This window comes from Arachis duranensis, chromosome 8, assembly GCF_000817695.3.
Source record: "Arachis duranensis cultivar V14167 chromosome 8, aradu.V14167.gnm2.J7QH, whole genome shotgun sequence".
NCBI lineage: Eukaryota > Viridiplantae > Streptophyta > Magnoliopsida > Fabales > Fabaceae > Arachis > Arachis duranensis.
In genome coordinates, this window is record NC_029779.3 from 21,787,509 (window position 1) to 21,803,560 (window position 16,052).

Here is a 16,052-nt window from a genome sequence, read left to right on the forward strand (position 1 = left end):
TTCAATATATTAGATTTTATAAATCATGATTGCGTCAATGCTTATTGATTATAATTTCATATATAAAGAATTACTACATGATGCTACTATGAATGTTGGGGATATAGATTTTAATTTTGTTTTGACTTATGATGTTTCTAAATTTGTGGCAGTTGTAACATTGTTGCATATGGAAATGTGATTTTCCTCTACGTGAAGTAACGTAGGGCCTCCAACTTGTGATTACATGGAAAAGGAGGGGCCAAAAGAATCGAAGGAAATAAATCCTCATGCATTTGAAAGGTTAGAAGAAAACACATTCTCGATCAATAATGAAGGTCAAGTGAAAGAATCAAAGAATAATCTGGAATTTGCATATGATGATGATGATGATGAAGACGTTGGTGGTAATAATGCTTTTGATTTAAACATTGAACAAGAAGAAGATATATCAGACAAGATATATAATTCTCAAAACGAAGATCAATACGTGGAATCAAGGAAATCAGAGAGTCAAAATTTTGTTCATTGTGAACTTGATTATGACAACAAACAAGTTGATGTATTCCCCATTCAGAAGGTTGATAATCAAGATCAAAAGGTAAAGGAGTCAGAAGCTCAAATTATTGGTCATGATAACCGTGAAGAGTTTGACAATGAAGTAGATTCATTAAAAAAGATAAACAAGGTCATAGATATAAAGTCCAATGTTCACCATGAGGAAGATGCAAGTAGTTCAACGAGATATGAAACTCAATTCAATGTTGATAATGGAACAGAATATTTTGGTAGCCAATATATTGGATTTTATAAAGTAGATGAAGAAAACAAAAGTATAGAATCGACGTGGAATGTGGAAAAGAATAACTTGATGATTGTTAACGATGAAATTGAGTATGTTGGTGCTCAACAAAATGGATTCTATAAATCCAAGGAACAAAGCAGAAGTATAGAATCAACATCAAACGAAAACAATGATGTGAAGTTTGAAAACATTGAAATTCAACTCATTGTTGATGGAACAAAGTATTTTGGTGCTCAACATAACGAATTCCATAAATCCAAGAAAGAAACTGAAAGTACAGAGTCAACGTCAAACGAGAACAGCAACGAAAAGGCAAAAGTTTGTAGAACAACGACCACGGTCAGCAACAACCATAGAAACACATCTTCTACTAATATTTACGATGTAAACTACTCAGAGGAACAATCAAGCATGGTTGAAAAGGCTGTAGCACTTAGAAACTTTGTTAGACAGAAAAGCATGGTAGTAGTGTCCTCTATGTTGCGTCATCTTTCTAGAAAATCCGAGGAAAAAGTAGTAGTAGCTAGTAACTTTGACGATAACGTTAAAGATATTGAATCCAAGAAGGACATTTGTGACAATGATGCAAAAGAAAACAGTGATAAAAAAATTGATTTGGTAATCAAAGGTCCACTAGAACCATTAGCCATAAAAGGAAGGGTAATATTGTACACAAAGCTAGGATGCCCTGAAAGCAGAGAGGTTAGACTATTTTTGAACAGTAAAAGGCTTAGATATATTGAAATTAACATTGATGTGTATACTAGTAGAAAGAAGGAATTGGAGAAACGTAGTGGATCTAACTCTGTTCCTAAGGTATTTTTCAATGAAATTCTTATAGGAGGATTAAGTGAATTAAAGGCTTTAGAAGAGTCTGGTGAGCTTGGTGATAAGATTGACTATCTTATTAGTGACACACCTTCCTTTCAAGCACCGTTATCACCGTTTTCTGGAGAGGATGATCCATCTTGCAGTGGGTCGATTGATGAATTGGCTCTGATTGTTTGCAATATGAAAAAATCTATTGTTGTGAAGGATCGGTTTTGCAAAATGAGGAGATTCACTAACTGTTTTGTTGGTTTTGAAGCTGTGGACTTCTTATCACAAGATCAATATTTGGAAAGGAAAGAGGTGAGTCATGCCTTATGTCTTAAGCATGATCTAATGGTAATATGGTAAAATTAGCTTTCTGGCTTGCTATTAACTAATGATTTTCTATGTTATCTCGTAATTTAAAATTTTAATTTGGTGCCAATCATGGAAAACACCCAAAATTTTGTTTCATTTAATAATAATAATAATAATAAATGGGTTTAATTTTTCATGCAGGTAAAAAGAATTATAATTGTAGTTCTTAACTTCCTTATCATGAATGTTATTTATCAACATTCAACATCCAACTAATAGTATCTAGATAATTTCCTTTTTAAGATATTATTTATTAGATATTTAAACTTTTGTTTCCTGATTTTCTTTCTATCGAAGATATAATGTATAATCTAGTGTTTGGTAATGTTAACCAAATAATAATCTAAAGTTAACCTTCATAATTTCACGCGTGTAAAATTTATAATTACACGCTTATTATATCTGAAACTATTTAATTATTTTAGTAGTAATTAAAGAATATAAAATAAAAATATTTAAAACAAAATAAGATAACTTTATGCTGTTTTAAATTGATTTTTCATTGTCTCCTAAATATTTTTGTTTTGTGACATAACTTGATTAGTTGATTATTGAGTATTTCCTTCCTTTCGTTAATTTCTGCAAACTAATCTTATTGCGTGTGTTTATAGTGATCTCTGTTATATAGTTTTCCTCTTAAGTATTTTGTCCTTTAAATTATAGCAATGGTTTTCAAAGTTGATTTCTATAGTCATGAATTTCATGAGTTATTTTTGGATTATTTTTAGTTTAATGAATAAATACAGCAAATTATCTTTACATAATATAAAATAAAAAATTTAGTTTCCATGATATTTCCTTATATCCTATATATTGACAAGCATTTTTAGCATGTCCTTTCGTGGCGAGTAATTAAACAAGCGATAGAATTTATAATCTTCTAAATCTCAAACAATTTATCCTCTTACTTTCAGTACTTGTGAGTAGTGACAATGCATTATTAGTTGTTAAATTAACACGTTTAAACTCAATACTGCATATGAAATTTATGTTTGCCTATAATATTATCTCAATTGAGCAAACTATTGGGGGAGATTTGTGTTACCGCTTGTTAAAATCTAATAACATTTTCACAGAAGCTGTAATTCTATAGACATAAGTTACAATCATGTGGAAGCCAAATTTCATAAGTACGTATTAATATCAATTCTATTAGTGGATAATTTTCTTTCTTACGTTTAATTAGTTCTTGTATGATATTTAAATAATATAATTCTTTTCTAAAAATTGGTTCTTAAATTTGAAATAATAATGTTGCAAACATATCATCAATATAATGCTCAATAAAAGTAAGATATGAATACACCATAGTTACATAAGATTGCCATTGTCTTCCTAATATTTATCTGATGGTATAGGCTGTAGAGTTTGGTCGAAAGCTCGCTAGAAAACTATTTTTTCGCCATGTTCTTGAGTGAGTTCCATTATTATATTAGGTGTTTTCAGTTTTCAATGCTTCTTTATTTTCATTACATATTTGACTATTCTAACTTGCTTAATTTATGTAGTGAGCATGTATTTGAAGATAGTAACCACTTATACCGATTTCTAGATGATGATCCAATCGTGGCATCATGCCAAAACATTCTGAGAGGAATAATTACTACGAGGCCTAAGCCTATTGCAGAAATTGCATCCAGATTAAGGTTTCTTTGTTATGCAATCTTTGAAGCTTATGCATCTGAAGATGGACGCCATGTTGATTATAGAAGCATACATGGTAGTGAGGAATTTGCAAGGTTTGGCATTATCTAATTTTTCTTTAAACAAAAAACTTTTCAATTAAGTTGGATTTTTCTAATTTAAGATTGAGGAACTAATTTTAAAGTATTTTAGATGGATTAATCTCTACATACAAGTATTTTGCGCTTACACGTTTTACAAGTCTGAAGAAAACCAAACCCACTAAACGCGCTGCTTATGTTACGTGCCTCTTTAACAAACTTTTAAATCAATTCAAAATAATTAACGCGCAAATATATAACTTCCATTTTTCAAATGATTTCGTTTCTTCTTTCGAATTTCTTGCCAAATTTGTTGGATCTCCTTCTTGCTTCGTTTTTTTTTCGATTTTCATAATTTCTGAAATCAAGCTTTGAAATTGTTTTGAAGATAATGGAACTTCAGAAATACACCCAAACGATTATAGAAATACCCCCCAAATGATTACAGAAATACACTCAAACGGTTACAGAAAGGATTACAGAAATACATCCAAACGGTTACAGAAATACACCCAAAACATGGGGGAGACAGTATATTTATTCTTGAAATCTTTTAATGTTTTGCTAGTTAAGGATGAGGCACATGACAGAGACAATCTAGAAAAAAAATTAGAAGAACAGTAAAACAGTACCTCGAATAATGTTTCTTCGTTTTTTCTGGTGATTTTTTATGGAGATTTGTATCTTTTCTTCTTGATTTCTTTTCCTCTTTGCGAGGAGTTGGAACGTGTCTTTTGTTTTGAATGTTGTTTGAATCTTGACGGTTTGCGTTTTGATTGAGGAAGAAGAGGAAGAGTGCGGTATAATGAACGCGTGCGTTGGACGCTTGATTTTAAAGGAGTGATGCGCGTATTTTTTTCTTGGACTTGGACCAACTTGTATAGCTTATAAGCCAAAAAGACTTGTATGTGTAGCACGCAGGCCTCATTTTAGAAATATAACTTTTGATACTTATGAAAAGTAAATTCATTTAAAATTTAAATTTGAATTAGAATTGATAGATATAAATAAAACTGGCCTCACTTTAGAGAAATAATATCAACTTAGTAGAAAATCAATAAAATTGTATCACATATATAATTATCTTGATGAAATAATTAAAAATAATATAAAATTCATCAAATTGAATTCAGCTGAAGTGATGACAGTTCTCATATTTAACTTTTAATCACTATTTATGAAATTTCATAAATACTAATATATTATTTTGTGAGACTTATAATAAATTGAAATGAAATTAAACATGAGAGAGTTGCTATAAAAGAGCAATTAATCTTTTTCACTAACTTTATTTATTAACGTTTGAATAAATGTGTGATAAGCGATGGCACATATGGCACATATTTACATTCAGCACATTTCTTTTTTCCTACATCACTTGATCTTTGAAAAAATAAGTAGAAAATTAATCATGATTTTTGGCAAAAAAATATCAAATATGTACTACAAAAGAATAACAATCTGTATTATTAATCACTTAACTAAAAAATCCGTACACATTTCCATTTTTGTAAAATTTTCATCATCCTTTTAATATAATTTTTATTTCAGGTATCTAAGAATAGTAGAAGAGCTTCAAAGAGTTGAATTATGGGATTTGTCCAGAGAAGAAAAGCTTTCTTTTTTCATTAATCTTTACAATATGATGTCCATCCATGCAATTTTAGTATGGGGTCACCCAGATGGAACACTAGAGAAAAGAAAATTTTTTGCAGATTTTAGATATGTTATTGGTGGAAATACCTACACACTTTTAGCTATTCAGAATGGTATTTTGAGGGGAAATCAACGACCGCCATATAATCTTATGAAGACATTTAGTGCAAAAGATAAACGATTGAAGGTAAATTCTCATCTCTACTCCAATATGTGTTTGCGTGTGTATTATGTTCGTAAGTCTCATTGTGATATATTATTAGATAATTAGATGTTTAGAGTATCAACATGAGTAGATGTTTAGAGTATCATCTCTACTTCTATCATATCTTCCTATTTCATCTATAAATTTGATAAAGTATATCTTTTATCTTTAATATTTTTATAAATTTTTTTATTTAATTTATTTTAATTTTATCCTTAACACTTTTGATAGATTTTAATTTTCTATTTACTTTTTTTGTGCTCAACATATATTTAACTTTTTTTTTCAATTTTATCATCTCTCCTATATATTCATCTCTCTCTCTCTCCATTTTGCCACCCCACTCCCTCATTATTGAACTCACCGTACCTCACTATTGTCATTTCCACTGCATCTTACCCCATCATCATCAACATCAACATACAACAACAACCACCCCTCCTCTTTTTATCTCAAATCACCTTACTGACATGCCAATTCTGTCTTGTTATTTGGCATGCTATGTCTTTCTCTTTTTCTCTTTTTTATCTCCTCCTTCTCTTAAATCATTGCCTCTTCTCCATCCTCTCTTATTGCCATAACCATATGCCACCTCGATCACACATTCAACTCTAACCTTAGTCGAAATCAACAATAATAACATGAACAAGCACACCAACAATCGAGAAAAAGAGAAATTAAAGAGAAAGAAGAACAAATCTAAAAAATAACAAAGGAGAGTTCTAAAAAAGAAAAAGAAGGAAACAGATAGTGCCAAGGAGGTAGTTTGATATTTTTTATACAAGTGATGTTGTTCTGTTAGTTTTATGAAATAGTTTTGATTTAGTGTATTATAGACTTATGGACTTAAATATTGTAGCAAGGATAGTTTTGATAAATAAGTAATTTGGATAAATGGTTTAAGAAATTTGATAGTTATATTTTTGATGGATTAAGGAGAGAGTACAAAGGCTAGTGGAATTTGATATGTTTGTTAGTTAGTTACAATGAATTTTATGATGGCCTATTTATAGGCTCCATAAGTTGATTCTAGATCATTCCAAATCTTAAATATTTCTATATATTAACTTAGATATTTCTAGATACTAGCCTTAGATATTTTAAGTATTTGATTTATTTACTTAACTTCAAGACTTTTTCATCATAATATCAAGATATTTTATTTTTATGAAACAAAATCATGAAAATTCTAGAAAATTCTACAAATGTGTAGCATCATTAATACTCCTCCTTGATGCACATTTGTGTAACTCCAAGCATCTCTCAAAGGAGTTCAAACTTTGATCTTGATAGTGCCTTAGTGAAGATGTTTGACAGTTGCTCATCTGTGTTGCAACACTCGATCTTTATCTCTTTCTCAAATATAGCTTCTCGTATAAAATGATACTTGATAGTTATATGCTTGGTCCTACTATGATGGACTAGATTACACATTTGCCATTCGCCTGCATGATCGTTTCGTCTCCAACTTTGATGCCAGATCAAACAGATTTATTGATGTCATTGAATATGCTTTGATCACCTGTGATGTGATTACTGCAACCACTATCAAGATACCATATGTCATCTTTCTTCTTGCACTCTTCTTGTGATGATTAATAGAATAGGCACTCTTTTCCCTCTTTTTCTTCAGAGAAGTTTGTGTGATGATTGATCTTCATCCTACAGTCTTTCTCCATATGCCCAAACCTTTTACAAATGCAGCACTATGATTTTCCAAGATGCCAACAATCCTTTTTTAGGTGATTAATTTTCTTGCATATGTCACAAAGAGAATATTGTTTATTATCTTCATTTTTATTTTCTATTTTTCTAGAAGTGTCTGATCTACTAGAATTTGCTTGTCTTTTTTCTCCTCCTTTTCTATTTAGATTATGAGATTTTCTATTGAGTTTAGATTGAAATGTATTTTCTATTGAATCTTTATCATCTCGACTTGTTAGTCTTTGTTCAAAAGCGTGTAGTGAGCTTATTAACTCTATTAATATTAGCGTTGATAAATTCTTAGTATCCTCAATTGTAGACACTTTAGGATCGAATTTGGAAGGCAAACTAATGAGTATTTTTTCACTATCTTTTTATTGGGCAAAGTCCTCTCAATAATATTTCATTTCAGTTACTAAACTTGTTAATCTTGTATAATAATTTTTTATTTTCATAGAATCTTTCATTTTCATATTTTCATATTACTTCCTTAGAGATTGGAGGAGCATTGTGCGTACCTTTGTGTCACCTTTGAACTTTTGCTCTAAGTTTTTTCACACTTCCTTAACTGATGATATTCCTCTTATCCTTCAGAAGATTTTCTTCATTACAGCTTGTTGGAGAAAGCATAGAGCAATATAAATTTTTTTGTTGTTCTTCGTTCAATTTCTTCTTTTCTGCAGCAAAAAGTGTTGCTTGATTCTCTGATATGACGAGCCCTTCATGGACAGCATCCCACAAGTCTTGTGCTTGTTAAAAATATAACACCCTATCACACAGAACTTTACACCTAGTATAAAACACAAGTGGCGAGGTGCTACGACCTCTAAAAGTAAAATATGTATATATAAGATAGTTGAAAAGGGTTCATATCTAGGAGCCTTTTGAAGGAAAGTTAAACAAAAGCGTTAAACAGAAAAGTGCATCACTCACACAAGCGATGATGTAAATCAGATAGGATACGAGTAAATCGGTATAAATACATAATAGAAAACTTCCTAGGATATAGATAACAAAGCTCTTGACTCGGCTCGTGAAGTTCAAACCAGCCAAAGCATACATATATACATATACAGTGGAGATATATGAGTATCTATATATACATCACTAGGTAAAATAAAGTCCCAAAACACAAAAGTCCTTTGCTTTCTGAAGCTCCCATTATGCCTCAGTGAGGTGTCTCATGTCTTGTATCTGAAAACTACAAATATGTATGGAGTGAGAACCGGAGGTTCTCAGCATGATAATAGTGCCCACATAACTAACATATAATGTCCCGGGAAAGCCGAAGGCGATCCTAGAACTTTCGACAATAGATTCAAACTTAAAACTAAAATTGAAAACTATAAATAGGGTAGGCTATCTAAGGTTCTTATTTCTAATTTCTTTCTAACTTAAGTCCTAATTTCCACCTTCCTCTAATCCTCCAAAGCAACAGTGCACAGACAAGTCATACAGACAAAGCAAACACAAGTAGGATACAAATACAGCAAACAGAACATATAGCAGTTAAGCATGAATATCAAACAAACAAGACACATCCGGTCATGAGCTCACGCGTCGGTTACTTTGTTAGAATTCGACACATCCGGTAGCTAACCGGGATATCGTCCTCTTGAAATTCGGTGGGCTGTACACCACCACGAACCCCACCATTGCAAGCGGTACACCACCACGAACCTCACAAGATCTTCAATTAAAAAAAAAAAACACACACGTGGGCAGTAAATAACCATGATTCTCACCTTCTGTGAGTGGTAAACCACTACGATCCTCACAGACATTTCGACACTGGACAAGCGGTAAACCACTACGATCCTTGCTAGGTCAACCTAAAAAATAGTTTCATTTTCAAATTCATTCATAAATCATAATTAAATCAACTCTTATCATTCTTCATTTTCATAGCCAACCTCCTCCTTCTTAAATTGTCTAACCATCATCTTCACTTTCTTGAACCTTTACTCGGAGTAAGTGGAATACGCTACTGCATCTTACCTAGTGTCTTAAAATGTAGCCGAAGCAAGTGGATCACGCCACTGCATCTTATCCAGAGCCTCAATTTAATCAATTCCAGTCTCATTTATACATCAATTATATTTTCATTAATCATATCTCATCAATAATTTATAATTTCAAAATTGATATCAAGCATTTTCATACTATACTAAATACTCTCCAGCCTTTCCAACATTTAAACATTATTCAAACTTTCCTTTCTCAACCTTTATTTAACAATTCCCATTCAAATGCAACAATTCCAATAATGCTCATTCCAAACATACATCATCATCAATCAATATCACACCAACAATACAATACCCAATCATACATATCAATAATCATCAACTTCAAAATTACCAAGCCTCGTAAATACCAACAAATATCAATCCTCAAAGCATCAACAATCCATTCCTATCTTACACGATCAACTAACCTAAGTTTTCACAATATATTATATTTTAATTATGAGAAACCGAAATTATACCTTGGCCGATTCCTCCCTAAGCTCAGAACACCTCAAGTATTCACCGTTACAATTATCCACAGTCCCAAAATTCAAGCTCAAGCTTGCAAATTTTCCAATTTGCCTTCAATATCACACAATTATTTTCAAATACATAATTTAATCTAAATTTTCATACAACAACACTAGAATTATCTTAGGGTTCACAAATTTAGTAATTTGACAAGGGTTAGAGTTTTCTTACCATTATCCACGAGTCAAATGGATAAAATATGGTGATTACCTGCCGCTAGAGTTCACCTAAACCATCAAAACGCTAAAACCCTCAATATCTAGAACCCAAAAATCACGAATTGAAGAGGGGAGAACTGGCAAAAAAATTAGAATCTCCTTACCAAATTGTTCGGTGGATTTTATAGAGAATTCTGAGACGAACGTGTGGCCGCTGACAGCTCGTCAAGCAGAGCTCCGAATCGAAAGTTATGTGAAATTGAATTTGTGGTGAGGGTTTTAGGTTTCTTCCTTGTTCTTTTCCCCTTTCCCAGCGTGATTTCTTGTGTTTGAGAAGCAAATAAGCTGAAGCTCATGAATATTAATGAATTGGGTTGGGCCTTAGGCCCATTATGGATTCAATTTGCTCGGTTCGGTTCATTCACTCCAATTTTGGGGCAAAACTTTTTAAATTAGTGTCAAAATTCATATTTTAATTATCTTTACTTCATTAAAGTATAAAATTAAATTTTTAATTTCTTTGATTAATAATTAATTTATTAGCTAATTATTCACTAATTACTCGGAGTTTACAGAAAGGTTTTCATTTGAGAATGTCAGTCCTCATAATTATCTTTTGACAATATAGGCACGAAAATATTAATGGTTGAGATAGTCATGGTTATAGAATTTTTTTTTGAGTGGGTTATAATGTGGTGGATCTGTATAGATATCGGTTAGGAAGAAAGATTCTATGCCCAATAACGTAGCTCTGATGCCACTGTTAGTTTTATGAAATAGTTTGATGTTGGTTTTGTGTATTATGCACTTGAATATTGTATCAAGGATAATTTTGATGAATAAGTAATTTGGATAAATAGTTTGAAATATGTGATAGTTATATTATTGATGGGTTAAGGAGAGAGCACAAAGGCTAGCGGGATTTGATATGTTTGTTTGTTAGTTACAATAAATTTTATAGGCTCCATAAGTTGATTCTAGATAATTCCGTCCAAATCTTAGATATTTCTAGATATTAACCTAGATATTTTTAGATACTAATTTTAGATATTTCTAGTAATTAATTTATTTACTTAACTTCTAGATTTCTCTATCATAATATCTAGATATTTATTTTTATGAAACAAGATCATGAAAATTCTAGAAAGTTCTACAAATGTGTAGCATTATTAATATGTTGGCGCAATGGTAAAGTGTGGTGATTAGAAATGACACAATGTTAAAGTGTGGGATGAGGGTGGTGCAGTAGCAATGTGGTGGGGTGAGGGTGGTGCGACAAAATCGTAGTGGTGGTGGTGGGGTGGGGCAGTCATGGAAAAGGGATGATAATAATGATCATATTGTATATAAAGGAAGGGTAAAACTAAAAAAATAGTTGACTATATGTTTGACCATCAAAAATTTAAAAATAGGGGAAAGAATTGAACTTTATTGAAAATGCTAGAAATAAAATCAAAACATTAAATATTATCATGTTTTTAAAATTTATAGAAAACATTAAGCACAAAAAATAGATTTTATTTTATAAATTTTAATAGAGAAAGTAAATTTCTATATATATTAGAGATGTGAATGGAAAAATTATTTTTGAGATGAGAAGCTATATAAGATCATAAATAAAAAACAAATGGTATGAAATATATTAACAAAGTTTTGTATGTTTGATAATTGATATACACATACTCTCTCTTAAGAAGATATGATAATTTAAAAATTAGTAGAAATTTAATGAATATTCATTGGTTGAAACTTGATTATCAGTCTTTGTCTCCATTTTCTAGTGGTGTATGTAACTCTTAATTTATAGAGCCCAAGTGTATTTCTATTTTAGTCCTGACGGCTGGTATATCTCAATGATTACTCCTCTTGACATAATTTTTAGAGAAATGACCAAATAAATATATTAGTTTGTTCCGTTTTATGATTGGCTACCCAACCTATTTATTTTTTTCAATTATAATAAACATTAAAACTTTAAATTCAATAAATTTATTCCAAAATCTATGATTCATTATTTTGTTCTCTTAAATACACTTTTCTACATATTTTTTTTCTATAAAAAGGAGACGACGTACTAGGACAATCCACCCACCAAATCCCATGGATTATGTTATACAAGTTTGGACTAGTTAATATTTGTTATCAACGGTGTTACCAGTTATTTAGTAGAATATAATTTAAAACTCTAATAACTATATCAATAATAATAAAGTCTTATGGCATTAGATCAATCATATGGATTAAATGATACTATTGTATCTTTTTATATATCACGTTTACAATAAAATTATTTACATAGAGATTTTTTTTTTTATTATTTTGTGTATGGTATTTTTATATCTTTTTCTCTCTTTTATCACTTGTCTATTTTTTCAACAATATACTATTCCAACTTTTTCTCTTATATCCTCCTTCTTCATTCTGTCCACACATATTTAGATGCTCTTCTATCTAAGGATATTCTTATCTCTTTGATAATAATTTATGCTCATGCTCATTCTTGTTATCCAACTCTTCCCTCTATATAATATAGCTTGTTTAATGATAATGCGATAAAATTTACTCTTAATTTTTGAAGGTATTTTTTTGTTATAAAATAACCAGACGCACATCTCTACTTTGACTAGATCATGAATCCTGTAGTTTACAACTTCAAATTTTTTTTATTATCTTCTATAATACGTCAACAAGAATCTTAAGGTAGAGTGTTTTTTTCAAATTTCACTTTTGTTTTAGTTCTTCTCCTTCAAGGCTCGTGCTAGAGTTAGATCCCACACACACGTGTGTATATATATAAATCATTTACTTCTAAAGATTCTTTCCACAAATCTTGCTTTTTATTTAAATTTTTTATTGATTCTCTCATAAGAATAATGTCATCAGCCAAAAAATTTCACTATCGTACGAGTTTTTAGATATATTAAATAATGACTTAAAAAACTAACGTGAAAAAATGAGTTTAGAGATGACTTTTAATGTAGTAATTTTGCATTAACAAAAAATATTTTTGTCATATCACCTTTGAATCTTTAAATTATTATTCCCTTCTTTTTAAATTTTTCATCAGACGTCTCTTATTGTCCTATTGTATATCTTTTTCAAGTCAATAAATATTATATATAGATTCTTCTTGTTATTTTGATATCTTTCTTTTCTAGTCTTTATCATTATCATTAACAAATATATAACCTCAGTAATAGACCTAACTAACATGAAATTAAATTGCTTTTTCAAAATTTATGCTTTCTCTCTCAATCTTTATTTTATCACCCTCTCCCATAATTTTGAATATGATGATTTATGAGCTTGATTCCCTTATAATTTTTATAATTTTGTATATTCCTTTATTCTTGTAGATAGAAATTATACATAATGTCTTTCTTTCACTGATTTTGTGTTTTTGCATACTTTAAAATTTTATTTAAAAGCTTGGCCAACAAACTAAATTTTTTTTCTTAAACCTTTTCAAATTCGATGAGCATGTACTATAATAACTTCCAATTACATTAATAAAAAAATGAGGGGACAATTATGTTCTAAAAGAAAGATGGTTATTCTCTTATTCACATTAGTTAGATAAATGTTACTTGAAGGTAAAATTCTACTCATAATGTCTTTAGACTCAATTCTCCTGGGATAAATGAGAAACAAAATAAAAGAAAAAAAAATCAAGAATTAAAATGAATGTTGTGTAGAGGATTTTTAATAAAACACGACGTTGATTTATGATAACTATCTTTTTTATCCATTTCATTTTAACAAAAATTATTTATTTTTATTTTAAAGAGCCCTAGATGAAAGTAGGGAGATAGAAAAGAAAAACAAAAATGAAAGATTGAATCCATATATAACCCAAGGTTTATACTTTTTAAAAAAAAAAAAACTTTTTTTATATTTTAGGTTTATTAAAAAATTAAAATATTTGGATAATTTTTTATTTAAGTAATTAATTTTTTAATGAATTTAAAACGTACAGAGACATTTATTTTTAAAATGAATCTATAACTTATTTAAAAGCTATCAAATCTATTGCCACCTCTTGCTAGCCTTTTGTCTTTTAAAACACTATGCGGCTCTTTATTTGATTAGAGTCCTAAGTTACGAATCGTAGTCAAATCAAATACTTCTATAATGCTAAAAACTAGTCATGGACTGAATTTTCTTCTCACTTTTTTCTCATTCTCTCTTATGCATTCATACATCATCACTTCTATATGCAAACATCACATGTGACATGAATTTGAGTTCCTACAATTATGCTTTATACATATATACATCACATGTTGCATGTAACTCTAACTAATGCTTTGGTTTTGAATTTAAAGTAGTCAATAAAATTTGATTACATTGAGTAGCTCAATAGCATACATAACACCTTTTAATTAAGGTAAAATTCTAGCTCATTTTTCTTTCATTTTTTTCCTTTGATAGATCTATATTTGTTGTCATAAATCTATATTTGTGGATATTTAATAGACTTATATCTATCTCGGCTTATTAGAACGTGAGAATTTTTTTTATAACATTCTTTCTGTCTGGGAAATAATATATGACCTATAAAAATAAATAATAAAATATTAAAAGATAATGTAAATCCTAATATAATTAAAGTCACCATGTTATAAATTTTAAGTAATATTAAAAAAATTTAAATTCATCAAATTAAATTTAAAAAATTCAAAAATCTGTTTGAAATATCTATTTGTATATGTTCTTGGAGGGTACAAAATGGGTATGGAATATAGCAACCTTTACCCATACCCACCCACATATAAATACTTATTATTAGGTATATATCATTTGTATATACTTCAAAACCTAGTCAAGGATTGAAAAATTGATCCTATTCAAGACGGTTCAGATGGGGTCAGCTCAATTACAATTTATTTGAATTTCACTTATCATTCTTTTATTATAATCATGGTCTTAAGTGAGTGGAAGAATATATATTCTATTTTATTAGAATGAAGTTACTTTCTTACCTTGAGTCTCCCATTTATCTTTTCAGGTATCCCTTCCTTACCCTGAGCCTCTCATACATTTCGCTTTAGTATTTGGTAGTCGGTCAGGGCCTGCTCTTCGGTGTTATTCTGTTGGAGACATTGACCAAGAATTAGTGGACGCTGCCCGTAGTTTCTTGAAAAGTGGGGGCCTATCGATTGATTATTCCGCCAAAGTTGCATATGCCAGCAAGATCCTTAAATGGTAAGTTTTATATTTATGGGATTGTGAATATGAAAAAATGCACTTTAACTTAATGGGATTTTAAATGAACTTTTAATTTATGTTATATTTCTACTTTTCTCACTAGGAGAAAGTGTACTCTGTATACTATAAAACATGGCAATACATATGCTCACTCTTTGCATTGACTAGTGGACGATGAATGGAAATTAATGAGAGCAATAGATTAACTATTCTTTTAAAATTTTTGTAACTAATTTACATGAAAATCATCTTTAAGAAAATTTTTGTAATGAATTAATAGGTCTTACGGATATAAATAATACCAAATTGGGTAAACTACATACTAAAACAATACTTAAAAATTTATAAATTTATCGTAGAATTCTTAAAAAACACACGTATGAGATATTTAGTTGATAAAAGTAGCATGCAACCAACTAATGTTTTATTAAGAATTTTGAAAATTGTTGTTGATATATACTCAGGTTTAGTGTAGATTTTGGCAAGAATGAGGTGGAGGTATTGAAGCATGTGTCGAACTACCTAGACCCAAATGAATCAGAAGTATTGTTGGATTTGCTTGCCACATGTGAGTTGAAAATAATATATCAACCTTATGACTGGGGCTTGAACTTCTAATATATGGTATGCAATTGTTGTTACGCGGACTATATTAGACAAATTAGCATTAAGTATTCGATATCATAGTTAAGTTAATTTCTCTGCCAATCATTTATTGATAGTATTTTCAACCTTGTTTGCCGTGAGAACTTACACGAATACGAGCAGTGAAATTTTCCAAAGTCATATCTTAGGATCCTTGTTATATACCATATTGAAAAACATTATTGCCATCAAGGAGAACCATCTATCGTCCGCAAAAGATTAAGAATAGTTCGTAAAATA

The 16,052-nt window shown here is 30.0% G+C and overlaps 1 protein-coding gene across 1 annotated transcript; it reads left to right on the plus strand.

Annotated features, from left to right (window-relative positions):
* Window positions 1-226: 226 nt before the first annotated feature.
* On the plus strand, window positions 227-15,785 carry LOC107461298 (uncharacterized). Its single transcript, XM_052253279.1, has 6 exons — window positions 227-1,915; window positions 3,331-3,386; window positions 3,481-3,711; window positions 5,248-5,539; window positions 14,968-15,164; window positions 15,632-15,785. The coding sequence occupies exons 1-6, from the start codon at window positions 227-229 to the stop codon at window positions 15,783-15,785; spliced, it is 2,619 nt and encodes an 872-aa protein (XP_052109239.1).
* Window positions 15,786-16,052: the final 267 nt, after the last annotated feature.

What these genes read in the sequence shown, in the direction of transcription:
- LOC107461298 (XM_052253279.1), top strand. Translation starts at nt 227, where the DNA reads ATGGAAAAGGAGGGGCCAAAAGAATCGAAGGAAATAAATCCTCATGCA. An exon ending in TTTTTTCGCCATGTTCTTGA is followed by an intron (nt 3,387 to 3,480) that starts GTGAGTTCCATT and finishes TAATTTATGTAG; the next exon opens with TGAGCATGTATTTGAAGATA. An exon ending in GCCAGCAAGATCCTTAAATG is followed by an intron (nt 15,165 to 15,631) that starts GTAAGTTTTATA and finishes ATATATACTCAG; the next exon opens with GTTTAGTGTAGATTTTGGCA.